The 27,833-nt window shown below is 36.5% G+C and overlaps 2 protein-coding genes and 1 long non-coding RNA gene across 5 annotated transcripts in view; 2 read left to right on the plus strand and 1 right to left on the minus strand.

The window, feature by feature from the left end:
* Positions 1–853: 853 nt before the first annotated feature.
* p2rx1 (purinergic receptor P2X, ligand-gated ion channel, 1) lies at positions 854–24,240 on the minus strand. 3 transcript variants are annotated; one of them, XM_084114436.1, is made up of 13 exons: positions 23,883–24,240; positions 20,488–20,632; positions 9,805–9,876; positions 8,384–8,456; positions 6,746–6,833; positions 5,869–5,949; positions 3,614–3,755; positions 2,791–2,936; positions 2,371–2,461; positions 2,221–2,286; positions 1,771–1,866; positions 1,099–1,143; positions 854–992 (listed from the first exon to the last, which is right to left on the minus strand). In XM_084114436.1, the coding sequence occupies exons 1-13, from the start codon at positions 24,026–24,028 to the stop codon at positions 987–989; spliced, it is 1,197 nt and encodes a 398-aa protein (XP_083970562.1). In that variant the 5' UTR covers positions 24,029–24,240; the 3' UTR covers positions 854–986. The 3 variants fall into 3 exon arrangements, with proteins under 3 accessions (XP_083970562.1, XP_083970561.1, XP_083970560.1); XM_084114435.1 differs by having other exon boundaries at positions 921–1,143; positions 8,396–8,456; XM_084114434.1 differs by having other exon boundaries at positions 921–1,143.
* Positions 13,617–15,643, plus strand: LOC311083125. The gene is made up of 4 exons (XR_014606212.1): positions 13,617–13,768; positions 14,804–14,905; positions 14,985–15,108; positions 15,247–15,643. It is a non-coding gene; the product is annotated as an uncharacterized lncRNA (long non-coding RNA).
* A 1,379-nt stretch (positions 24,241–25,619) lies between the features above and the next one.
* Positions 25,620–27,833, plus strand: part of LOC311082901 (multiple epidermal growth factor-like domains protein 9) — a 100,106-nt gene continuing 97,892 nt past the window's right edge. Inside the window, exon 1 of the mRNA XM_084114083.1 lies at positions 25,620–26,262. Coding sequence (XP_083970209.1) covers positions 25,755–26,262 — 508 coding nt within the window. The 5' untranslated portion in view covers positions 25,620–25,754. The remainder of the gene's footprint in view (positions 26,263–27,833) is intronic.

Genomic DNA, 27,833 nt, shown 5'->3' on the forward strand with positions numbered 1-27,833 from the left:
CCAACAAAGAAAAACTAAGCCATTGTAAATAAATACAAAATAAATCCAGACAGAGTTATCAGGATACCAGTATAAAGCAGAGGGGGTTTTGTATCATCCTGAAAATGTTTGGTTTTGATTTGAATTTAAATGATTTTGTTATGTCAGAAGAAAGAGATTGAGTGTCCAGAAACTCGCTCTACCTGATCCTCAATCTGTTTTCTGCAGCAACCACTTTACAAACAAATAAATATATGGGCATGAAATATTGATACTTTTAGAGACAGAAAATGAGCACAGCTAAGAAACAGATTTCGTGGCTAAGTGCTTGGGATGAGTAATCATTATTCAGCAATATTTGACCATTGAATGCTGCCATTGACCATTTAAAATCAAGTAGTCCAGAGAGCTGTGTATAATAATAATAAAATAAAAAGACTTTTGACGTTGAGTGCCCTATGTTTTTTGGCTCAGTGTTTCATTAATGAGTTAAAGTAAAAACTAAAGGCCTAAACCATCATAAATCTGTCTTTTAGTGCTGGATAGTTTCAGCTTTGAACGGTTCATTGACTCATTTAAAGCTTATTTCACACAAAAATCAGGGGACACAGTTTGACTTGCTACAAGAATAAAAACTTATACAAAACACATATCAGTAAAATAATTGTTTAAGGTGATTCAGTATCAAGATTTGTATATGGGTGACATATCCAGACATGACCCTGTTTGTAAAAAAAGAAAAAGTTGCCGAAAACTCTGCAAACCCTGTAAAGACCTCATAAAATAGTTCCTTTACAGTCCTGAGCCTCTCAATATTAACAAACCTAGTGGAGATTAGTCTTGAATCAAAACAGAGATTTGAGATGTTTTCTCAGTAGTTTGGGAAGGAAAAGTGATGTTATACAGACAGTTGTCTGGCCGTCTTGCTTATCCTCCAGTGTTGAGGTGTTGTTGTTTTGTTTTCAGTGCAGTAACATTAGACAGTCGTCATGGCAGCCGTCTTGACTTCACTGCTGTGCACAGCAAAGATCTGAATCACTGTGACCACAACTAAAATTGAAGTTGTTCATGGAGGTACGCTATCATTCTTCAGGGCTCTGCGGTTGAAAGGTATGTTACCTTCGGTAGTTCTCTTTCTTTCTGTGACGGAGGCAAGGTTGGCTCCTGTGAATAGAAAAATTCATATCTGAGATTATCAACCACAATGTTTTTCTTTCTCAGAGAGCTGCTAGAGTGGGAGTCCTGCTGGTTAAGATGTGCCCTCGCTTTCTTTTCTCAATAAGAGACAAGTTTGGTCAATTTGCAGCGTTGCTACGGTAACTATCCCTGCAGAGATATCTACAGGAAGCCGTGGTGCTGCATAGACTTGAATGCAATAGTTTCCCTTACTGCCCACGTGCATACCGATCAAAAGTAGGATATTTCCTGACGCATGTGTGTTTATAGGACTTATTTTCCTCTCTCACACACACTCCATCAGTTCAAGTGAGGCGTGCTTTGTTTACCATATGAGGGAATTTGAATTATGCGTATCCTGGATGTTTTCTTAATGATACTACGGGAATGTTGCTTAATGTAAATGTTTGGAAACAGCACTGCATCTGCAACCACTCAAGTAACAATTTTGTCATCTATTATGTATCTCTGCTGCCATCTAGTCTAGGCTATGGGTAGTGAACTAGCATAAGTAACTAGCAACTACTGTATCTATCCATGAAAAGCATTAAGTTACCACACACCAGCAATCACAAAGGCAGGATACTGTTTATCCATTCAAAAGTCAACACTCACCTCTTCCTGGACTTCTGTATGCTTGAATTTCATACTTTTGTAGAAATCTCTCTTTGGAAGTAAATATAGGAGCAGCAAATCGCACACGACGGTGGCCTTAAACAAATTAGAACAAATATTAACTCACTTCAGTGAACTTATAATTATGAAATTAACTGTATAATGTTACAAGATATTTCTGTTTCAAACAATTGCTGCTCTTTTGAACTTTCTTTTCATAAAAGAACCCTAAAAAAACATTTCCACAAGCAGCACATATATTTATATATGTATATATTTTTATATATATATTTTATATATATATATATATATATATATATATATATCTGGCATCTTCACCTTGATTACTTTGAACAGTAGAATCCAAAAGTGGAATCTGTGGTTAAATGTAATTATGGAAATTAAACCAGGTTTATCTCTTTATATTATTGTATTCTCTGTGAGACTCACCACTCCAAAGATTCCTACTCCTGAGCCTATGGCCGTCAACGTTGGGATGATATCAAATTTTCCTGCCTGCAAGGAAAAGTGTAAACACAAATTGAAATGTGCACGTGCCGTAATTTCTTTGTAAATGATCCATAAGAAAAATATGCTTACCCGTCCATGAACAATGATGTCTATCCGTACACCAAACACCTTCATTAGTGTTCTCTTCTCCACGTTATTCTCCACATAATATTTAGCAAATCTGAAAGAGTCAGTAGCACATAATAGTTAAAGTATAGTGAATCCAGAAGATATTAATTAATTCATTATTTTGGAGATCTCATTGAAGAGTTATTATGAACTCTTATAAGGCTTATGAACTTATAACTTATAACTCTTATAAGGCTTGACGGCTTATGAACAATACAGTATAGCAGGTTTGTCTCAGTTTAGCTGTAATTGAACTTTTAAGGGAACATGAATATTGGTAAATAATCTGTGATTGTGCAGTGAAAATTCTAAAATATTTCATTATATAAAAAAGGTTGTTTTCACAAGATGATTAAAAAGGGAATCAACTTTCTTACCCACCTAAAATTGTATCCCAATGATGGTTTCTCCACTTTGTCATTTTTCCCTGTTCCATAAAGACCATAGAATTCATAATTTGGTTTGCAATGTCTGATACTTAGGTCCAGATTGCAGTCCCAGTCAATGAGGATGCCTATAGCACCACCCTAACACATCACAAATACCATGAGGATCTTCATCAGTCACTACAACAATAATACTCTTGTAAGCCTTTAATAATGGATAAAATAATAAAAAATAATAAATAATGTCATAGTAAAAATGTAATATTGGATGTGTTGAAATAGATGTATTTGCAGCAGGAGGAAATTAGCATTTTCAAGCCATGGGTTCCTTGGGAATTTCCTACGTTTTTAAAAAATATTATTATTATTATTATTATTATTATTATTATGAAACCTCTGAAAAAAAGACATTTTAAAATATGAATTTAAAGTCAATTATAAGATTTATAGTCGCAATTATGAGAAATATAGTTGCATTTGCAAGATGTCATGTAAAGATGTAAACATTGCATCACATACAATCACAATTAGAACAAAATATGAAGGTCTCTTCAAGTTTTGTTGAGCACAGACCTTAAGGCCAATTCACACTGCACTGACAGACACCGACCAACGACAACAGCACTTTGTCAGGTTTTGTCAGATCTGTTTATTATTAATGTCTGCGCCTGTTTGGTGTTGTTTTTAGCATTTTCATGTACTGTAATCTGGTGATTGTCCTTGTTAGACGTCAGTGCAGTGTGAATTGGCTTTTATTTTACTCATAAAGAAAAAAAATTGCTGTGTGTATTTAAAATCATCAGTGACGAAAAACCTACCACACGAGCTATGTCAGAGAAATTGAACCCGGAGTGCTCAACAATGTCTCCTAATCTGAAGATGGGACACAGTGGATCAGTCTTCGGGTGATACAAACAGCTATTGATGTAATTCTGGTCCACACTCTCCACCAAGTTACTCCTAGAGAAAGAAAAAAGTATGAGGAAAATGTTCATCTAGTAGACAAAACCCTGGCCTTCAATAATGTGTAAAGTACCATATTGATTTATAATTGTGGTAAGAATATTGGCACCCCTGGTAAATATGATCAAAGATGGCTATAAAAATAATTTCCCCTTTTTTATCGTTCATTAAAAAAAATAGCAAAAATCTAACCTTTCATTGAAGTAAAATAATTAAAAGTGGGAAAATCACATAATGAATTAAATGCTTTTCTCCAAACCACATTGGCCATAATTATTGGCACCCTTTTATTAAATACTTTTGCAACCTCTTTTTCCAAGATAACAGCTCTGAGTTTTCTCCTATAATGCCTGATGAGTTTGGAGAACATCTGACAAGAGATCAGAGAACATTCCTCCATACAGAATCTCTCCAGATCCTTCAGATTCCCAGATCCATGTTGGTGCTTCGTCTCTTCAGTTTACCCCACTCATTTTCTATAGGGTTCAGGTCACAGGACTGGGACGGCCATGGCAGAAGCTTCATTTCGTGCTCAGTGTCACATTTTTGTGTTGACTTTGTTGGATCATTGTCCTGATGGAAGATCCAACTACTGCCCATTATAAGATTTCTAGCAGAGGCCTTCAGGTCTTCAGGTTTTTTATCTGTTGGAATTTACTAGAATCCATGATGCCATGTATCTGAATAAGATGTCCAGGACCTCCAGCAAAAAAATTGGCCCACAACATTAAAGCTACACTGTGTAGGATTTTCTCCCATCTAGCGGTGAAATTGTTTATGACTACCAACTGAATATTACTTTCTAGCCCCTCCCATTCCGAGGGCTTTTTAACTCCTACGGTGGCCGTATTATTTCAAATCTGCCGGCAGTTGCGAGTAATCTCCCCCTCGCATTCGTCACAGTGCCACTGAGTGTAAAAACGCGAAAGGCGAAGCTTGAATTTCCAAGTATGTCCCTCTTTGGCTAATGTATTTTCAAGATGGAGGCGCAACATGGCTGCCGCCATTCGAGCGACTCGCTCGTATGTATTCTAAATGGCAGATTCTACGCTTACGAGAATACTTGATTAGTTGGTAGAAGTAATTACACATTAATGAGCACATATCATTTTGAAAGAACAAAGTGTTTTTTGCTAAGAATCAACTTAAAAAATTACACAGTGTAGCTTTAAAGATCCAGCGGTATATATTTAACTGTGGGCATGGGGTACTTTTTTATCCCTGTTTGCACCAACCCTTTCTGGTGTGTTTGCTGCCAAAAAGCAGTTTTTGTTTCATCAGACCATAGAACCAGGTCCCTTTTGAAGTTCCAGTCGTGTCTGACTAAATTTGCTGGAGTTTGTTTTTGGATGAGCGAGGGGGATTTTTCCTAAAACCATCCCAAACAACATGTGGTGATATAGGGATTGTTTGATTTAAAAAAATGTTTTTTATTCTTTTAGGCTTTCTTACCCCAACACTCAACTAATCTCTGCAATTCTCCATCTGTGATCCTTGGAGAGTCTTTGGCCACTCAAACTTTCCTCCTCGCCATACATTAAGACACTATAGACACACGTCCTCTTCCAGGCAGATTCGTAACATCTTTAGTTGATTGGAACTTCTTAATTATTGCCCTGATGGTGAAAATGGGGATTTCCAATGCTTTAGCTATTTTCTTACAAGTCACTTTCTATTTTGTGAAGCTCAACAATCTTTTGCTGCACGTAAGAACTGTATTCTTTGGTTTTACTCATTGTGATGGACGATTAAGGGAATCTGACCTTTGTGTTTCCTCATAATTATACTCCTGTTGTGAAACAAGAAGTCATAGCTTAACAATTTCTTGTTTTGGAGAAAAACATTTATTTCATAATGTGACTACCCCCTCCTTTTGTTTATGTATTTTCCTTTTTTTCAACAAAAGTTTATTTGATAAATATAGGCTTAGTACAGTACCTCCATTGAACCCCCTGTTGAAGACTTTTAAAATAGTCTTTTCTAAGTTAAAAGTTTCCTTTTGCTTTCATATGAGATTTAAAAAAACACTTTAAATGCTTTGAATTGATTTGTTAGGAGTTCCCATTATACCACAAGGAACAACAAACAGTTTGGAAAAGAAAGCATTTACCTTACTACATTAAACTGGCGAAAAGTAATGGAGTTTTTGATGAACAGTGTGTAGTTTTCTGCTGTCTGCAGGATTGGAGGGCTACATGAGGGACAAAACAAAGTTAAATGGATCAGACAGTGGGCTGATTCAAAACCATTTTAAATTCGATTTGTCACATGCTCCAGGTATAAACAAACATACATTTATGTTTAAGACAACGGTCACGTAGCTTGATTCACTTCCCAGGATTTCTACATAGACATGAAGTTCAAGCTTTTTAGAAATGGTGAGTGTTTGCTGTTTAATAAACAATAACAAACTTAATTTTAGTCGAACTATAATACATTGTATAACACAATGCTGCTAACAAAAAATGAACATGCAGTAGACGAGTATATACAAGCAAGAGTTTGTTGTTAGTCGCCAGCAGCACATACTCAAAACCAATGTTACTCACAGCAGAAACAACGCAACTTTAATGTCCATTTTTAGGCCTTCCCGCGTAGATCTCTCCAGCACTGGAAAGCTTTTCTAATATTAACGCGGATCCTATAAGCTCTTGCCTGATCACAACTTTTTCCAGCGATATTCCTCTGAACTTTCCTCTTTTGTTAATGTCAAATCTTCAGAAATCTTCAAATCTCCCTCTTGCTCACTCTCTCTTCTCCCCCACCATGAGTGTATATGCCCCCTACTGCTGATTGGCTACAAGTTTGTTGTGGTGCTCTGTCCGGTCCACTTTTTTTTTTTAAATCGATTACTGCACCTTTAAGAAAAATAACTGAAGTCCAGTTCTGTCAAAGACGTGCCACATTGATTCTTACAAGTTACTCTTTGACACCCCAATGTGATTGAACATATTAATCAACAATAATAATAAACTAAGCATCCATACTTTGGTATTTGACGGTCGTCTTCAACAGGACACCAGGAGTAGATCTCACAAGTACTGTTGATGGTGACACACTTGCCCGTCATGTGCCCTGAGAGAGAACATAATGTCGTAAGGGAAGTAGGAGTATAAGAGGTTTGGAGTGGATCAGAACAGACTGAAACAAAAGCTTGATCAAAACATAATCACGAGGGATGATCATTGGATCCAAAAGTCTGACTTCCCTTGTGAAAATGCTCTGATTTATATTTTTCTAATTTGTATGTATTGATGAATTACGTTATTCTGTTTTGACCAAGCTCTTGTTTCAGTCTGTTCTGATCACTACAAACCTCTTATAGTTGTAATATTTTTTTAAAAATCATAACAATTCCATCAGTCTAGCTATTTAGGAATGCTTTCACCAGATTGCAGTTGGTCATATCATATGTTTGTAATTTCAGTCTGACTCTTTTTACATTGCCAGGAACATTTACATTCAAACACTGAACTTGCTTTGGTGGTAGCATGGCATTGACAAACCTTGTGTCAAGGATTAAATACACATAACATCAAATACACATCAAAGACATAATTATACAATTAGCAGAAATAAAATGCAGTCCACAGCATGGCATAAACAAGACGGTTGTGTGTTTTCATAGAAAACGACAAAAAAATTTCCTGAGTTCACAGAGTCAGTATGTAACAGGATTAGTAGCACGTGCTATATTAAAGTTTGTTGGAAGTTTGTGCCAGTCATCCACGACTGAAAGTCAGGAATCTATGAATTACTGCAATGTGAGATAATTCTGTTTACATAAGTAAGCCTGTATGTCTGCTATGCTGCATGTGAAACTTAGTCAATATTTAAGTATTTGTGACCCACATAGAGCTCAGGATATCAGTCAATAATGTGGGTATGATTGCATTTTTTTTTAAATCAGCTTTATGCCAATCATAATGACATATATACAGGATTAATTTAGCATGAGTTTAATTTATTTATGTTTGGGTAGCAGTGGGATAATTTAGCATAGCTCCTGTTGTAAATGACAAGGTAGAATTTGGCTACTGAGAATGTTTGAAAACTGGAACCTAGAAAAAAGAAGAAAAAAAAAAACTTGAATTCCTTTATTTCAATTTACTTTGTATCTCAAACATGTTGTTGCTGCTAGTATTATTAAATTACACTTGGCAAGTGAATCTGGATTAGAGCCCTGTGGAACTCTGGGAATTAAAGACATCAGGGTAAAATCCATCAAAATATGTGGAAAGCTAAGGAAAAAACATCAGAGCAAGAGAGCAAAGCATGTTAGTCATGAATGTTAGTGACTTACAGAGACGACGGCATGGCTAATGTGCAGTTAGAAGAGCGAAAGTTCATTAGGCCCCCAGCAATTCTGAGTGGAACTGAAACCAAATGCTTATGTGCAGGTCACCAATTTTCTTACCCCATGATTTATTTGAATTTTGTGGTACATATCTTAGACCGCTGGTGCACTGATTTAGTTACCAGTCAAGGTCAAAGGGATTATAGAATAGTCATGAGAATACACTCAATAGCTGAGTTCCTCTGCCCCCCGGCTGCTGTTAGTGATGGGAAGTTAGTCTGCTGTGCTGGTGCCTTCTGTCGGAACAATGAAATGGATAGAACTTTACCATTTCCCGTACGTTTGTATTTGCCCTCATCACAGTCTGCGTCCGAGGTGCACTTGTTCTTCCCATCTGGCAGCTGAAACACACAAGATGGGAAATGCACTTTAATGTCTATTAGTGTTTAATTAAGCTCGAATTTGCTTGCTTGAAAATATACAAATAAGAGATCCAGATGAGACAGGAAGCAGAGAAGGGGCAGAATAACCACGAAACCTAATTCTTGAGACTCATTTGTTTAAGCAAAGCTTTGCAGGTAGGGCAATAAAGTCAAATAGAGATTCAAGTGAAAGACAAATAAGACTGAGGTAAACTGAGAGCATGAATATGAATGAGATGGTAGACAGGATGTCAATGTATAAAAACAAAGTAACAGATCAGATAACACAAGTTGAATGCGTGGTTGCCAAGTTCAGGAGGTGAAAGTGTACTCTGTTTCTTTCAACAGACCACATGTAGCAAAAAAAAAAAAAAAAAAAAAAGAGTCTATGCCTCATGTGTATTAAAGACTGAATTAAGTGCATAGTTCACCCAAAATTAAAATTATTGTGTGAGAAAGAAATTCAAGTTTACAGAGTTTTAGTGTCAGTACTACACTAAACTACTATACAATGTTGAATATAATGTATAATAATGCAATGGGGGAATATTTGTGGGTCCTGATAATTCCAAATGCCTTGTTATCAGTAAAAAAATGTCCTACACTATTTTTATTCTGGTGTCACCATTGTCCTGTGCATTGGGTTTCCAGCACCAAGTCCTAACTTATTCATTAACACCCACAATGTAATATCAAATTTAGCATTTTAACACAATAATACCTGTAAGTATTATTGTGATAATACTTATCACAATAATATCGTATTTCAGTATCAGTATTTCATGATTTCAGTATCGTGAAATGTATCGAATCGTGACATGAGGGTATCGTTACACCCCTACTAACTAAGTGTCACACAATATTACACACATATCAATTTGGCTTCTACCTTAGACAAACACTAGAGAATTGTAACTGTACATAAGATGTACAGACTTTAACTATTTATTTATTTTTATACATTTTAATGAGCAATGCAGAACGGAATGACCAAATGTGCAAGTTGGCATGAGTGCGTTTAGGCTAACTGATTCAAAAGCAATAACTAGTGTTTTCAACTGGAACACAAGTTAAATTAGAAACTTTGGTGATGCTAAAATATTGGACAAACTGCATTCCAAATGGATTTTATATGGAAAATAATTATGTTCTCTTAAAAACAACAATTCCAAATTGTGTGGGAAAATTTCCATTTGCATGCTGCATGACATCTGTGGTCAGGAAATGAGTCATATAGAGATCTGAGAGACAAAACAAACATTTATGAGAACCACAATAATGAAAGACAACAGAGATGACAAAATGAGAGAAATATGTCTTTACCTACCTCAGGACATGTGTCCTGTTCCTGTCCCACAGTGGAAATGTAGTTGGTCATCACAACAAAAGACGAATCGCCCTAGAAAACAGAACAGAAATGACTTGAAGGGATGCAATTTCAATCCCTAAACTTAAACCAGCATACGGTGGGTTACAGAACAGAGCCAGAGTCAGTGTCACATTGAATTCACATCCTTTCTGACTGTATTTGGTGATGCAGTAGAGTGTTTGAAGCTGACTGTGCATTCATGACTTCAGGCTACTGTTTTTGACACCCCTGTGTGATATGATGAAACAGTAAAATTGACAGTGTTAAAAGTTATTAATTCCCAAAGAGTTAAATTAACAATCTACAATGTTAAAAAGTACTCCTCTTCAGTGTAGTTACAGGGTGCTACGTAGTGTAATTTTATTTTTACTAGGGCTGTGAAACGATTAATCACGATTAATTGCATCCAAAATAAAAGTCTGTGTTTACATAATATATGTGTGTGTACTGTGTATAGTTATTTTGTATATATAAATGCACACACGTATATATTTAAGAAAAATGTGTTATTTATATATAAAATGTTTATATTTATATAAAATATACATTACATATACATTAAGTCTATATACAGTATATACATGCAAATATTTCTTAAATACAAGTGCATGTGTGTGTATTTATATATTCAAAATTATTATACACCGTACACACACATATATTATGTATACACAAACTTTTATTTTGGATGCGATTAATCGCGATTAATTATTTCTCAGCCCTAATTTTTACACTGAAAGTGCAAAAAAAACAAAAAAACACGCCAAATTGTATTGACTCCGCCCCTCGATGACTGCTGCCTCGCAAGACGACGACGCCATTTTATCTTCATGTGTCCGAGACGGTAACGTTAGGTTGAATTGCTTTTCTCTTTCTAAAATTAAATAGTAAATACATTTGTTAACATTTTTAGTAAAATATGGTGGTAAACACATTTAGAAATGATTAACTGTGCGTTTTTGTCAGGATTAAGGAAGCTTGTCAAGTTCATGAGATGCAGAGATGTACAGAAGAATGTAACTGTTAGGCTAAAAGTTTCTCATGCCGATTTGATTTCCTGGATGAAGGTGATTTTACGTTTAAAATAAATTTGTTGGAATTTGCTTACAATTTATATTTTTTATATTTTTTAGCTTCTTTCATTTTGGTTTGTTGACAGCCTTCATGAAAGCGTTCCCACCTCCAGTCGCGCCAATGCATGGTTTTACGACGAGCCTGGCACTGAAGTTGATGAGGTCTGAAACAGCGCCATTTGGGTTTTTTTTTTTCTGTGCAAATGAGAGAATTCTTCAAATGGTAATTTTATATTTGTTTTGTGTGTATAAAAGTGGCTTTGTTTTACATTAACGCGTTAACAATTCCATTTTGTGACTCATGGGCATTATTAACAGCGTGTTTAAGTATCTTGTAGCGCGCAGTGCAAACAACAAATTAAGTCTTTTTGTAGACTGAGGTGGGAAAGCGTTTAAACACTTTTTATTCGCCCTATGTTTAATTGTGAATTACATAATCTGTACGTTGCTTGGTCCTAGCACCAGAGGTGGACGAAGTACACAACTTCCTTACTTGAGTGAAAGTACAGATACTACTGGTCAAATATTACTCCGTTACAAGTAAAAGTTGTAAAGACCTATTTTTACTTAAGTAAAAGTACAGAAGTACTCATTTTTAAAAGTACTTAAGTATCAAAAGTAAAAAGTAAATGTCAATGCATTATTTTATTATTGTTGCATTGTTGTATGTAATACTTAAAGTACTGTATGCCTCTGAATCTATGCCTGCCTTCCCTCATATCAATATCAAATTTATTTCTAGAACACAGTTCCAGTCGTGGGATTGAATGTGAGATTGAATAAGTGCACTCAATAACGTCCACAATGGTTTCGGACACCCAAATGGCTGTTCCCTCAAATTGCCCTATTTAAAGTTTTTTGGCTTTTAGTATGAATATGTTAGCCTTACTGTTATCTATAAGCTAGTGTGCTCCAAAAAAGTGACAAAATTCGCATTTAGAAAACCAAACCCAACGTTGAAAACGAAAATCAGGTTTATGTCAGAATCCAATGTCAGATTGACGTTGATCTCCAACGTTGGACAGACGTTGTATTGTGGTTGAAAATGAAAATCAGGTTGACGTCAGAAACCAACATCAGTCAGGTTCTGACGTCAACCCGACTTTTATTTTCAATCAATATCCAACGTCAATCTGACGTCGGGTTCTGATGTCAATCAAATGCAGGGTTCTGATGTCAACCCAACTTTCATTTTCAACCAAAATGCAACCCCTGCAACCAAAATCATCCACTGACTGATGTTACTTTCTACTCAAGGACCTTGACAGAATTGTAGTGGAGTAAAAAGTACGATATTTGCCTTTCAAATGTAGTGAAGTTAAAGTAAAAAGTTTCCAGAAAAAATAATACTCAAGTAAAGTACAGATACTCAAAAAGTGTACTTAAGTACAGTACTCAAGTAAATGTACTTTGTTACTGTCCACCTCTGCCTAGCACTGAATAGCATGTCGTCATATCTGTGTCAAGACACAAACTTACTACCATCAAGTTTTTAAGTAAAAGTTTTTTTTAATGACAGTTAAGTTCAAACATTGTGAAAGTGATTTAAACGAACCATATGTAAGATTGTGGCCAAAACTGGTACTGCAATCACTTTCAAATTACTGTAGAGCGGTGTATCCCCTCCCCCTCCCCCCTGACTCGAGGTTGCCAGTTAGACTGCAGGATCCAGCAGGAACGTAGGCTGCTACAAAGAGCTTCCAATGGCAAGTGACGAGTCCTACACAGTACGTTTTTTTTCTGTTAATTATGTTTATGCTTCATGAGAGATGTTTTGCATATTTCGGATTCATAACAAGGTCTTTTAGGTTTCGTAACGTTAGACATTTTTTATCCGACACATTTGTAGCTGCAGCTGTGGTAACTAGAGCAGAGCCGGTAACCTGGATGCCGAAACACTACTGACTTCGTGATTAGTAGATAGGTGGAGGGTGGAGCATCAGGCAAAAACACAACATGACAACATCAACATCAGTTGAGGGCTGCAACTTCACTTTTAAATGACAATATCCTGGCCGGACTACTGTTGTCAGTGATATAAGTATTTGAAATGAACATGATTTCTTAATGTCTAGTGACATATCAGGGCCATTTTATGATTAATTGAAATACATTTCTTACATACGGTTCCTTTAAAGCTAATCTGTAAATCCGTCTGTCTTCCAATTCAATTTACAGGTATTTGGCAGAGTAAACACAGGTACTTTAGCTTGAAATCAGAAATGAATTGATCAATTCATACTGCATGTTATTTTGGGATAAAATATGTCCTAATTGTTTATCTGTCTGTATTTTATTAATATGAATCTGTATTTTCTATTCACATTATGAATACCATTAATAAATTATGGGTAAAATAAATTCTAAACATGTCTTAAAATCTAATGTAGTACACCAAGTTCAATTTAAGATGCCTTTTTAATCACTTTACTCATTTAAATTATACAAATGTATTTAATAATCAGATTAAATGCATATTTAAACTGTTTCAGGCCTCTTTGTGAATATTGCACAATGTTTTGTGGCTATTAACTTATAACAGTCATTGAATTAATCCTAAAATGAAGGATGTGAATATAAATAATTTGACAATTTGACACCCATGCTTTATAGACAGCTCTCAGCATAATCAAAATTAAGGGTAATCACAATTATTTTTTACCATATATACAGCCCTAATTTAAATTGTACTGCATTACAGAATTTTGGAAATATTAGCCTCAACTGACATTCTTTTTCAATAGATTTGTCCCAGACCCCTGCAGTGTCAAGTGAAGGAAGCTCCTCACATGAGATTGCAACAGAAATGAAGAAGAAAGCAACAGAATGCTGAAGATGAATCCAGAATTGTCAGTGTCATTATATTTTATTCTGTGTGCAGTACAAATTTTAATACATGACGAATGAACATGAGAAATGTAAACCTAATTGGGCAACCACACAATGCCTTTGTTCAGACCTTGAATTTGCATGTGTCTTGGGTGATTGATGTGTCTTGATTGTCATAATTCATGATGACACATCAATCACTATGTCATTGTGTTAATTCAAGATATTAAACTGCAAAAAGTTAAAGGGTTAGTTAACCCAAAAGTGTAAAATTGTTGTCATTTCTCACTCTCATGTCATTCCAAACCCGAAAAGACTTTCATTCATCTTCGAAACTCAAATGAATATATTTTAAATCTGAGCGATTTCTGTCCCTCCATTGACAGTCCACGCAACTACCACTTTGACGCTTCAAAAAGTTCATAAAGAGATCTTAAAACTAACCCATATGAATTGAGCGGTTTAGTCCAAATTTTCCAAAGAGACTCAATCACTTTGTGATGAATAGATTGAATTTAGACTTTTATTCACATATAAACATGAATCAACAAACATAAACAGAAGAAAAAGAAAATTTGGACTGAACTGCTTGGTTCATATGGATTAGTTTTAAGATGTCTTTATGAACTTTTTGAAGTGTCAAAGTGGTAGTTGCGTAGCTGTCAGTGGAGGGACAGAAAGCTCTCAGATTTCATCAAAAAGAGCTTCATTTGTGTTTAAAAGATGAAAGAAAGTCTTGCGGGTTTGGAACGACATGAGTGAGTAAATTACAGAATTTTTAATTTTTGGGTGAACTAACCCTTTAATAAAAGAATGTGGGCCAGACCTCATCAGAACAATCAAATCTCAATGCGTCTTGGGTGCGTTTACACCTGTACTTCGAGTTGTTTACTTGTGCGTCAACAAAGATGAATGTTAATGCCAGGTGTGAACGGCACTACTCTGTGACTACACAATCATCTGAACAGAATGGTTCCTGAGAGAGATATGGTTGTCATTATGCTATGTAACTGTTTGATGATGTTTTTGTTTTGTTTGTTTTGATTTTTGGTTAGAAGACCTCAGCTAAGTTCATGGAAAGGCTTCTCCCAAGACCTTCAAGGACCTGATTGACTCTGCAGAATCGGCTGTGAAAGATGATGAAACTGATGATTCAGGTTAGACTATAGTTCAGAATAAGATTATCTATACGCGTTCATGCATTTTTTTGCTTAAGTTGTCACATCTGTTATTTAGAATGGGGCAGCGATATTTCTCTCGTCTCCTCCTTGATTTGATTCCACCATCACCACAAGGCTACAAGAGACCAGGAAATATGTACTCATATCAAGCTGAACAACACCTTGTCGTCTTCAAAAAGGTAAATTTGGACATTTCTGTCACACTACCTATTGTCTGCCTCAAAATATTGCCATTTGGGTTGATTGTATTGTGGAAAACTAAAATAAAGACGGCCAATTGGAGAGGTGACTTTGAGCGTTATTTTTGTCTTTGGCAGGGACCAGCATACAAGAACACCTTGATTGCATTGAAGAGACCACACACCTGCTCACTGCTGGTGATGCTGATATGGCAATAAACTCAAATACTACTACTACTACTACTACTACTACTACTACCTGCTCGCTGATGGGACAAAGAGGAACTGCATTCATGGATGCTACACAACTGTCGACAAGTAGTTTTCTGCAATCTTGTTCAAATATACCTGTCATAATTGTTTATGTCTGGGCAAATTTGATGATTTTATGCTTTTTATTGACTTTTCTTTTTTTTCTTTTTTTTTTTTTTTTTCTGTGCAACTCCTCATGAATGTGACAATTTGACCTTTACACATCTGGCATATGTTTTAAAGGAGCCATTTTGCCCATTTGTTAAATAAACTTTGGATTTATACATCTGTCTGAAGACTCTTGATTTTATGTCTGATCTTGTTCATTACAACTATATACTGTAATAGTGTAAATTGTACAGAATACTTTATAATTAAATCAGCATGGGGTGTTAAAAACCCCATAGTGTAAAACCTAACAATTCGAAGTGTAACACTTTACACAATTTTTCTACACCGTAAGGTGCTATATTAACACTGTAAATTCAACACTACAAACGGTGTACTTTTTACACTAGATAGATTGGGACTATATATGATCTGGAGTAGTGTTTTTACTGATTTTGAAATCAAAAACTAAACCCAAAACAAACTGCAAAAAAAAACCCCAAAAAAACGGTACATTGGTTCAGTATTACACTTTTTGTGTATGTGTTTTTGTGCATGGCCATATTTTCAGCTCACATCAGTGTCAGAGAGGCAGGTGCATTTGTCTGGGGCTGAATGTAATGTTTAACCTCAGCCTCAAATAGCCGAAGTGTTATTCCATCTCTCAGGTCTCTGCTCTGCTAGCACTTTTAGCTTATAGTGTAACTACAGTAACTTGTAATCATTATCAACAGTGCCTTCCTATCTTACTCACATGTGTCAGGTTTTCTGATTTCAAATGGTCAAATTTGTTTATTTGAGTATAGTAACAATTGTTCAGGATCTTAGAATGTAGTACACATATACAATATAGTATATATATATATATATATATATATATATATATATATATATATATATATATATATATATATATATATAATACATTTGGGGTTGATACAGTAAATAATGAGAATTTTCATAAGAATTTATGAATGTTAAGTAATGCAATATCATCACAATTTTAGATGACTGTTTTCTATTTGAATATATTTTAAAATGTAATTGATTCCTGTGATAAAATTGTGCAGAATCGCGCGTGTGTGTGTGTGTGTGTGTGTCTGTGTGTGTGTGTGTGTGTGTGTGATGGCAAAGCTGAATTTTCAGCAATCATTACTTCAGTCTTCAGTGTCACATGATCATTCAGAAGCTCAATTTAAAGGGATAGTTCACCCAAAAAATAAAAAAAAGATTTCTGTCATCATTTACTCACCCTCAAGTTGTTCCAAACCTGTATGAATTTCTTTCTGCTGCTGAACACAAAAGAAGATATTTTGAAGTCGGTAACCAAACAGTTGATGGACCCCATTGACCTCCATATAATTTTTCAATGGGGACCATCAACTGTTTGGTTACTCATATTCTTCAAAATATTTCCTTTGGTGTTCAGCAGAAGAAAGAATTTCATACAAATTTGGAACAACTTGTGAGGTGTGTAAATGATGGCAGAATATTTTTTGGGGGGTGAACTATCCCTTTAAAGCATCATTGCTGAATAAAAGTATTTTAAACAGTAGTGTGTACACATAAAGGATGATATTTGTTATCGCAATGGACAATTTGATGTTTACTTTTCTTGGACATGATATTATCTGACAATAAGCTCCTGGAGCCACTCCTTTAATTGCTAAGTGATGACGTGTTTACTTTTCTGTTAACAGTTGGTATGTTTCTTATTGCCCTAGGTGATTTCTGAGAAATAACTAAACATTCTGAAAACGCTGCAGGCTGTTGGCATAAAGTAAATAATTACAGGCATTTTCAGTTATTTGTTTAAAATATATATCTTTATGATCGACTACAGTGTCATATTTGTCATAAACCGGTCTCTTCCTTCTGTTTGTTTACCTTCATTCTCACACGTGCACACACATACAGCTGATTCCTATTATCTCAGCGCTCGCGCTGCGCACACACTCTAATCATTCCCATTCATCTTTCTCCTCCTCACCTCTCTCGCAGCTGTTTCCCATTAGAATCAACACCTACACTGATTAACTCTCACCTGATCCTTTTCTCCCTCTAATTCTCTCGGCTACTTCTTGTCACTGTTTGCTCTGTCTCTTTGTCGGATTATTGTTGAACGTTGAGCTTTCGCTCTGTCTCTTCGTTACGATCTCATCAGCATTTACTCTCTTGAGAAATACCCTGTCTTGTCTTGTCCTGTCCTGTCCTGTTGATACGTGAGTAAGAGTTGGAGATTCACCTTTGTTCTCTGCCCAGTTCACCTTCTGTCTGTGGACCATCACTGACCAGCCGTCTGCGAGTCATTCGCACCGGGCACGAGGACGGAGGACTGTTGTTGCTCGTTTATCTCCTGGCACTGGACCCCGGTTCCTATCATCTGTCCGTCAAGGATCTTCGTTTTTGTTATTCACAGATCTGCGTCAGTTGACGGCAGTCTCCTTGTTTGAAGTTATTGAACAATAAACTGAACTGCATAACCTCTGCTTTTGGGTCCTCTATTCGAACTCTGACAATATTGTTCAATGTGTTTTTCTGTTTTTCCCTTCTAAATAGTGAGTCACAATTGAGATGTTTACTTGCCTTGACAATGTTAGCACTTTGAGTGAGAATAACCTGAAGCAGTGTGACTGCAGATGTTTACACAAGTACTTTTATCTGATTTGGCCCAATCCACACCCATAATGACACTTGTACCAGTTTCAGCATTTTGCTGGATGGGCAATTACCCAGTGAGTTACCTTTATCTGCATTCAAATGCATGTATTGATAAAACTAAAAATATATACAGTGAGGAAAATAAGTATTTGAACACCCTGCTATTTTGCAAGTTCTCCCACTTGGAAATCATGGAGGGGTCTGAAATTGTCATCGTAGGTGCATGTCCACTGTGAGAGACATAATCTAAAAAAAAAAATCCAGAAATCACAATATATGATTTTTTAACTATTTATTTGTATGATACAGCTGCAAATAAGTATTTGAACACCTGTCTATCAGCTAGAATTCTGGCCCTCAAAGACCTGTTAGTCTGCCTTTAAAATGTCCACCTCCACTCCATTTATTATCCTAAATTAGATGCACCTGTTTGAGGTCGTTAGCTGCATAAAGACACCTGTCCACACCATACAATCAGTAAGAATCCAACTACTAACATGGCCAAGACCAAAGAGCTGTCCAAAGACACTAGAGACAAAATTGTACACCTCCACAAGGCTGGAAAGGGCTACACGGAAATTGCCAAGCAGCTTGGTGAAAAAAGGTAGCCTAGAAATCTAGACGCACCCTAGCGGCAGCAAAATGTATTTCGCAGCCAGGTGGGTCTAGCAACTCTCAATAGACCTTCTAGCTGCAAAAACCTAAATTGGGTCAGGCCAATCACGTCGTGTATAGAGTAGGCGGGGGCGGGCTTAACATAATGACGACAGAGTTGCGACGGCTGCCACTTGAAAACAAAGAATGACGGCTGCTGGAGAACAACGGTCTTTCGAATCGGCTTTGGCCGCGACTCTGGAGGACTTGGAGTTAAGTTTTTCTTTGAGAAAAGAGCAAAGAACGGCACTTAAGTCATTCTTAAAAAAAGGAAGATGTGTTTGTCGTTTTGCCGGCCAGATATGGCAAAAGTTGAATCTATCAACTAAGCTCCGCTGTTGGGAAAACGCTCTGGTTGGTTTAAGCGCTGTCCTATTGCGTGCAGAGGGAATTTGAAAGACAGCCGTTTATCCCGCCCCTCGGATTAAACCGCGTCTATGGTGAGTTTCCAGACCTAACATCTTGATGTAGGTCTGGCTTGCCAGGCTAGAAAAAAGGTCCACTGTTGGAGCAATCATTAGAAAATGGAAGAAGCTAAACATGACTGTCAATCTCCCTCGGACTGGGGCTCCATGCAAGATCTCACCTCGTGGGGTCTCAATGATCCTAAGAAAGGTGAGAAATCAGCCCAGAACTACACGGGAGGAGCTGGTCAATGACCTGAAAAGAGCTGGGACCACCGTTTCCAAGGTTACTGTTGGTAATACACTAAGACGTCATGGTTTGAAATCATGCATGGCACGGAAGGTTCCCCTGCTTAAACCAGCACATGTCAAGGCCCGTCTTAAGTTTGCCAGTGACCATTTGGATGATCCAGAGGAGTCATGGGAGAGAAAGTCATGTGGTCAGATGAGACCAAAATAGAACTTTTTGGTCAAAATTCCACTAAACGTGTTTGGAGGAAGAAGAATGATGAGTACCATCCCAAGAACACCATCCCTACTGTGAAGCATGGGGGTGGTAGCATCATGCTTTGGGGGTGTTTTTCTGCACATGGGACAGGGCGACTGCACTGTATTAAGGAGAGGATGACCGGGGCCATGTATTGCGAGATTTTGGGGAACAACCTCCTTCCCTCAGTTAGAGCATTGAAGATGGGTCGAGGCTGGGTCTTCCAACATGACAATGACCCAAAGCACACAGCCAGGATAACCAGGGAGTGGCTCTGTAAGAAGCATATCAAGGTTCTGGCGTGGCCTAGCCAGTCTCCAGACCTAAACCCAATAGAGAATCTTTGGAGGGAGCTCAAACTCCGTGTTTCTCAGCGACAGCCCAGAAACCTGACTGATCTAGAGAAGATCTGTGTGGAGGAGTGGGCCAAAATCCCTCCTGCAGTGTGTGCAAACCTGGTGAAAAACTACAGGAAACGTTTGACCTCTGTAATTGCAAACAAAGGCTACTGTACCAAATATTAACATTGATTTTCTCAGGTGTTCAAATACTTATTTGCAGCTGTATCATACAAATAAATAGTTAAAAAATCATACATTGTGATTTCTGGATTTTTTTTTTTTAGATTATGTCTCTCACAGTGGACATGCACCTACGATGACAATTTCAGACCCCTCCATGATTTCTAAGTGGGAGAACTTGCAAAATAGCAGGGTGTTCAAATACTTATTTTCCTCACTGTATACCTAATCAAGGCCCTCTGAACTTTTCAAACAATGAGGTTTGAGGTCAAAATTAAGAGGCACAACCCACCTGTTCAGGAAAAACATAATCGGCTACATCCCATATCCTCGCCACTTTGCTGATATTTGTGTAGGACACACCCTTCATCTTGGTGAAGACGGAGCTTATGGCAGTATCCACTGTCTGGTAGCCTTTCTCATATATAAACACCCACCTAATAAAAGCAACAACGACAAAAATCATGAACATTACTGATCTGCCATAATCAACCTGCATTCTGAAGACCACAGATTTCATTCACAATCACAATTATTCACAATTATTCTATAAACCATAAATTGTAGATATTGTATTTCAAAATGAGTAATTATAGTTCATGTACTCTGAATGGCAAATTGCATTAAAATCAGTCTTTTACAAAAGATTTTCACTATTTGTCAAAAAACATGAGATTTCATGAAGTCATAAAATAATATACCACATTGTTACTGAATCCATATGATCAAAATATCCTATTCTTTGATAAAGGGTTACACAAAGGAGTATATTTGATATATTTTGTTGATTATGGACTAATATATTCTTGTTGTTGACAATATAGAAAATATTTTACATTTATTTTTTATCTTAATTAATTTTATGAAACATTTTATTTGTTTCTGATTCTGAAAAGACATTCTTTCTTTCTTTTCATGAATTCTCACAACACACAATTTGTCAATATAGAACTTTTGTCTCACTTTTTGGATTTAATTTGATCCTAATAACTTTCACCCAGAACTACTAGTAGTATTTTTTTATTGGTTACTGATTGATAATAACAGTACAAAATATATTTAATTGCATTATTTTATATCTGCCCAGCAGTTGGAGGAAAACGTTTAAATGACTGTTCTATAGTTTGCGTTTCAGAATGTGTGTGTGTGTTCATTCACACATAGTTCAGCCATCTTGTGTCATAAAAGTAGGATGAAGCAATAAGATATTGGCCTCATGCCCTCTAACAAGACACAGCAAACGTTATTCTTCCCTTTGAAGCATGACTTGCTGCCTTATCGTCTGACACACCTAAAGATGGCAATAGCATACAGCTCTAGGCAGACCAATCTTGCCAAACAAATGCTACTGCGCAGTGTTTATTTCAGTTTCAGTTTGTTTCATTCGGATTACCTGACTACAAAGACAAACAACTTCTACATGAAAAAATAACAGAAGAACCTTCCACTTCAAGCTGCATGAAATCCAGCTATTGTGTTTAATGCTTTTTAGCTTTGAATTCCCAAACAAATACTTCTGTCAGCCTGCTGTGTTCTGTACTAGAACTGCATTTTTGATTCATTTAGAAGTGGTCTGCTGATGTTCACTGATGAACTAAAGGGAAGGGAGTAACAGAGAAGGATGCGAGAGCAGCACAACTTTTCATTTGTTCTATGATCACTGACATTAAAGGGATAACTCACCCAAAAAAGGGAAAATTCTGTCATCATTTACTCACCCTCAACTCATACAGGTTTGGAACAACTTGAGGGTGAGTAAATGATGACAGAATTTTCCCTTTTTTGGGTGAATTTAAAGAGATAGTTCACCCAAAAATGAAAATTAGTCAAATTTACTCACCCTCAAGTCATCCTAGGTGTATATGACATTTTTCTTTTCAGACAATTACATATTTAAAAAAAATGTCCTGGCTCTTCCAAGCTTTATAATTGCAGTGAATGGCCATTTCTGTTTTGAAGTCCATAAAAGTGCATCTATCCATCATAAAAGTGCTCCACGCGGCTCTGGGGGGTTAATAAAGGCCGTGTTAGAGCACTTTTATGATGGATAGATGCACTTTTGTGGACTTCAAAACAGAAACAGCAAGAGCCAGGACATTTTTAATATAACTCCGATTGTATTCGTCTGAAAGAAGAATGTCATATACACCTATAGGGTGACTTGAGGGTATGTAAATCAACAACTATCCCTTTAAAGGAGGTTTAACGTATAGTCATTTTGTTACAGTAAAATAAGCTAGAAATTGCTCTTTAAAGTTGCCTAATAATTGCAAATTGCCTCTTTTTACAGTGTAGATGTACCACCTAAAGTGGAAACAGTGAAGTATTGCTATACAACCGACACTTTTCCAGATGAGTTATTGCTCCAATGGCTTTATATACAATAGTCATTCATTTGAACACACTTATTCAACATTTATTTGGTTACTGTAAATGCAAATTGTATTGCTTAGAGCAGGGGTATTCAAATCTAGAGTAAAAATGTAAAAATGTAAATAATAATAATAAAAATGAATTAAAGTGTGTGATTAAAATAATATTAGTTGTTAATCTTTTAAATAGATTACCAGAATAATAAATAAATGAATAACAATTTTGATTCATATACATAAATAAAATTAGATTAAAATTGCATAAATAAACAAATAAATACACAATACATTTAACAGTATATAGTGAGCAGAAAAAAATATATAGAATAATGTAACATTTTAGATTTAACATAAAAAATTTTTTAAGTATGTAAATGGTGTTTTTAAAAGATAGTTTAATTTTTTAGGATGGGGGTCTCTCACGAGGATGATAATATTTGGGGGTCCGTGGCATCTAAAAGATTGAAAAAACCCGCATAATGTCTTTACTGTTTCTCAGTGGACTGCACAATACAGGTTTGAATTACATAAGAGGAAATACTCAGTGTTTGTTAACATCTGTCAAAGTCGTTTTTTTCCCCATGAATGATGACATTTTACAGCTCAAATAAATGTTTGCTATTATAAACTTAAATTATAAATATTATATATTAGATTTTACACACATGCCGGTAACACTTTATTTTACAGTGTCCTTGTTACATGTTACATATGTACTTACCATAGTAATAACAGTAAATTATGCATAAATACATGCAATTAACACTCAACCAAATCCTAATCCTACCCTAACTTTATAGTACATGTAGTTGATTAATATTACTCAGTTACTTAAATATATAATTACACTGTAACAATGACACCTTAAAGTAAAGTGTAACCCAGACGCCTAGTTATAATACTGAGGGCCAGCTGTTAGCTCTAAGACTGGAATTGAGCTGTTGCAATGTTATAAGCCATTAAAACTAAATCAGACACAATGAAAAGCATGTGGACATACTTTTAAGCAAATCAAGCTCACAAAATAAATCTCATCTCATTCTAATTTTCTTCAGAAATATGTCTGTCTGTTTTGAAACAATAACAGTTTGATGGTGTACTGCTAGTTAGACCAAGCAATGCATTATCCTAAATGGTACATCATGACAGCACTTAACTGCTCAGCTCAGTTCAATACAAGGCTTGAGCTGTTAGTTGGTTTGCATTCTGTGCATTTTTTTGCTCTTGTTGAAGCATGTTCTGTTTCGACAATCATGCTCGGGTTTCCTCTGCTTTTCTTTTTCAGTTTTTTTTAAGAATAAAATAAATATCTTACCCAATGATGTAGGACAGAACGCCCAGCTGGATGATTCGGCACACAACTGCAACTCTTCTGTTCCTGACCAGAACCTGCCGAGGAGTTTCGTATTCAAAGAAGAAGTTTGAAAAAGATCTCTGTATTATGGATTTCATTTTTCTCATTGAAAGCAAAGGGTAGAATTTTTTTTAGAAATCCTCCACTCTGTGTTCTTGAGATGTCCTAAAACAATGTAAGATGTGTGTGGAGTGCTGATCTCTGACTTCCTTCCTCCCCTCAGCTTTATCTCTCTCTCTCTTACTCTTCTAAACCAAACACTTCTAAAAGTAAACCACCCACTTTGCGTTGTCTTCATCCCCCCTCCTCTTGTGACTGTAATACAAATTCATGTACATGCGGATAAACTTCTTAAGGGTGGAGTAAGAACTCAAAGACCAATTGCAAATAAAGGCTTAATGTCCACCGCACATGTGACGTCCCTGAAACATCCTACTCTCTCTCTCTCTCTCTCTCTCTCTCTCTCTCTCTCTCTCTCTCTCAGTATATACAGATTAATTTGAAGCATAATGAAGCATCTCAGTTCATATTGCTCTATACAGTTATGGTTCACCACCATCAGACATTAAACCAGCCTTTGAACTTTCCAGAGAGCAGTGGATCAGTGACCAGCCAAAATGCCTGCGTGATATGAAATTCCTTGATTCAAGGAATGAATATCATCAAGTGCACACTGACAAATGTCCTTATGTAAATTGCTTAACAATGTGATGTGCATACAGACAGTAGCTTTATACAGAACATATTTACATATTGGAGTATCAAATAGGCTACTGCAGGTATTTTTTTGATCATTCCCTTTTTCTCTTTTTTCATGGTCAACCCCTCAGAAAAGACTGAAAATACTTAAAATCAAAGCACTGTATTTAAGAGGTTGTTTTATTTTATTTATTTTGTGATATTTTTAAATAAATTGTTCCGTTATATTCTATTAATTATCTTAATTATTGTTGAAATACTAGTAGTAAAACGAATTTTGCTCAGAGCCTCGCTCTCAGTCGTTGAGTAGCTGTGACAACAGACTCCATGTTCTTTACTCATGGTGCGTCACCACTAGAGGACGCAATTACTCTGTTAGTGTAGGCGACTTTTATTCTGCGTCTTTCTCATGCTTTTGTTAAGCCTGTTTTTGGGCGAATGGAACTTCGTAAAAAATATCCATTAACAATCAAGCCATTATGATAGACTCAATTAAACGCCGTTAAATTGTCCTTTTTCCATAATGTGGTTTTAAGCACAATTTCTACGGGTTATGTTTTCATGTTTCTAGATGTTTTTTTGTGTTAAATTGTACAGATGATATTCTGTCTAAACAATAATGCATCAGTACACATATATATTCCATCCATTTTGTTAATAGCGTACATTGCAAATAGAATATATAGAAATCCATTTTATAAATATTAGATATAACCTAACGTTACATATTTTGCATTGCAGCAACTTCCCGTAGTTTTCTTTAAGAAGGTTTCATTCTCACTGCAGGCTCTCGGTAGTATCTCGCAATATTTGAGCTGTTTTCTTTCTTTTGTCACTTTTTAAGACAGCTCATTGAGTTGTCAGTTTTGAGGCTCCTCCTCACAGTCGTATGATCGGTGCAGTGTTACGTCAATCTTCATGAAGTCTGCGCTCTGATTGGGTGGAGGCGTGGCCGTTGCCGTAGTAGGCGGGGTTTACAACTGTCAGTCCCGCTGGAGTGAAACCGTGCAGTTCACAGCGCGAGTGGACAAGTGGAGACAATCGGATGAAACACGGATTCGATAGTAGGAAGTAACTGTCTATATAACTAAAGGATACAATTGAAACGTTTCACATGGGGAGTTAAAGAACAAAATGACGTGTATGCGTTACACTATGTTACTGTTCTCAGTTTTGGAGTTATTGTTGTTTGGATACACCGCTGGTTTGTCGCGTACTGTACGTCGCCTGAGCGATGAGAACGCGTCTCCAGGCGCGAGACTACCGCGTGCTGTGTTGGGTGAGACGTTGGAGGCGACCACCATCCCAAACCACTTACAAGAGGACGACAGGGACTCCAGGTTTTCACCTTTCACCTCCACAATGACCATCACAACCAGGGATTTCAAAAGCACTGGCAAAACTAACCAACTACAGCCCTTATGGCTGACCACCACGGCAGCGCTTCTTACCAAAACAATGAACCCAACCTCCAAAGGCAGTCAAGTCAAAGAAAACTCCACAAGACTAAACATTACAGTAAAACCCACTTCTTCCTCTCCAATTGCTGGCACAGAAAACACAAGCCCACCTGAACTGGATACTGCAAAGAGTTCATTGACAGTGAAAAGCACCTCAAAGCCTCTTGTGACCACTGAGAAAGGTAGGTTCGGTTCTCACTCAGTTCTCCCTTTTTAGTGACATGAGGATGACGAGTATGCAAGTTTGTAAAATGTAAGCTTTCCAAATGTGCAGTCCATTTGCAGCGTGTTATACTATAAGAAGCAGGCCCTAGTGTGTCCTTGAATTTCTTTCCCAGCCTCTGCAAAACAGATTTTGAGGGATTTAACGTTACACCTGCACAAGCTGTTTTAGTGTGCTACATTTATTATTATAGCTTCGTTACAGCATTCTGACAGAATTTCACACTGTTTCTTCTTTATAGTCACAGGTTCACAGAGTTGTTTACTGCTTCCAGAGAATCAGTTACAACAAACCAGTACCATCTTTGTTCAGAGACACTCCTTTGTCTCAATTCTCTCTGTAGGTTTTGTGCTAATACTGATTATCAGCTGTAACAAAAATGAATTGACCGATAAATACTTTCCACAAACCTTTAGTACTTTACAGGCAGTTGTGAATCTGAAGGACATTCGAGATAAGGCCAGTTGTGCAGAGACAACCTTCTTAATTGCTTTTATGTGATTAATTACCACCTGACTGCCAAAAGGGGAAAACAGTCATAAATCTTAAACCTTCCACTCGTTTATCTTGAGTTACATGATGTCAAGCTAGCTTTGAGAATAAGGATGATTCATTTTCATTAAGGTCATCCAGTGTAGTATCAGCACCTTTATGTCTGCGTTATCTGTTTAGTTGAATGACACATGTTTTTGTCTAATTCATAATCTTTCATCTAGTCAGTTTCTTACTTGGAAAAAGGGTGAGAAATTCCTCTTTTTGGTATCATTAAATTCTCTCAGTCTGAACTTGGATATATTCAGTGACAACAGTGGGATGAAATGCAGTTAAAAGAAAAGTGAACCAGCCATATGAGGTATAATCAAAGGTGCAGTTAAGACAGTGTGTGATCTGCAGCCCCATGGACTTCATTGGAAGTGATTGTACTGCAGGGAGACAGGTGTTTGAGATTACAGTTAATAAAAACCATCTCATTCTATGTAGCAGCCCAAAGGCGACCGGTTCTGTGTCTGTTTGGGATTTGTTTCTGGATTTTAGCCCTTTGCTGTTTACTGCAGGTCTTCAGCTTCCACAGAAAAGCGGATATGTCACATTAAATCAACTGATTCAACAGCGTAATATACATATGAAGAGAAAAGGAGAGTTATCATATTTCAAGGATTTTTGTGTATTTATTTTTTACCTTGAAACCTTTGTCGTGATTATCTGATTTATGGGGTGAAGGTTTGAATGGCTAAAATAGCTGGTGTTTGACATTTGTTCCTAGTGTGGTAAGTTTAGTGCCCTTGTTTCCCCAGACATGGATGACATAATTTTAGGGTAAGAGGTGACCCGGATAGCATCTTATTAGAAAGCTCAACCTAAAATCATGGGCATAATATTCAGGATCTGATCAAGACATTGTGATGATTGCATAAGAACATCCATGGTATTTTGTTCTCGCAACTGTTCTTTTTGATCTAAAGTTTGTCCATGTTTAATATTAGCAGTGGTATGGGGAACCTTAAAACATTCACCTCATTCTGTCACAAA

Source organism: Abramis brama (assembly GCF_963993115.1).
Source record: "Abramis brama genome assembly, chromosome: 5".
Taxonomy (NCBI): Eukaryota; Metazoa; Chordata; class Actinopteri; order Cypriniformes; family Leuciscidae; genus Abramis; species Abramis brama.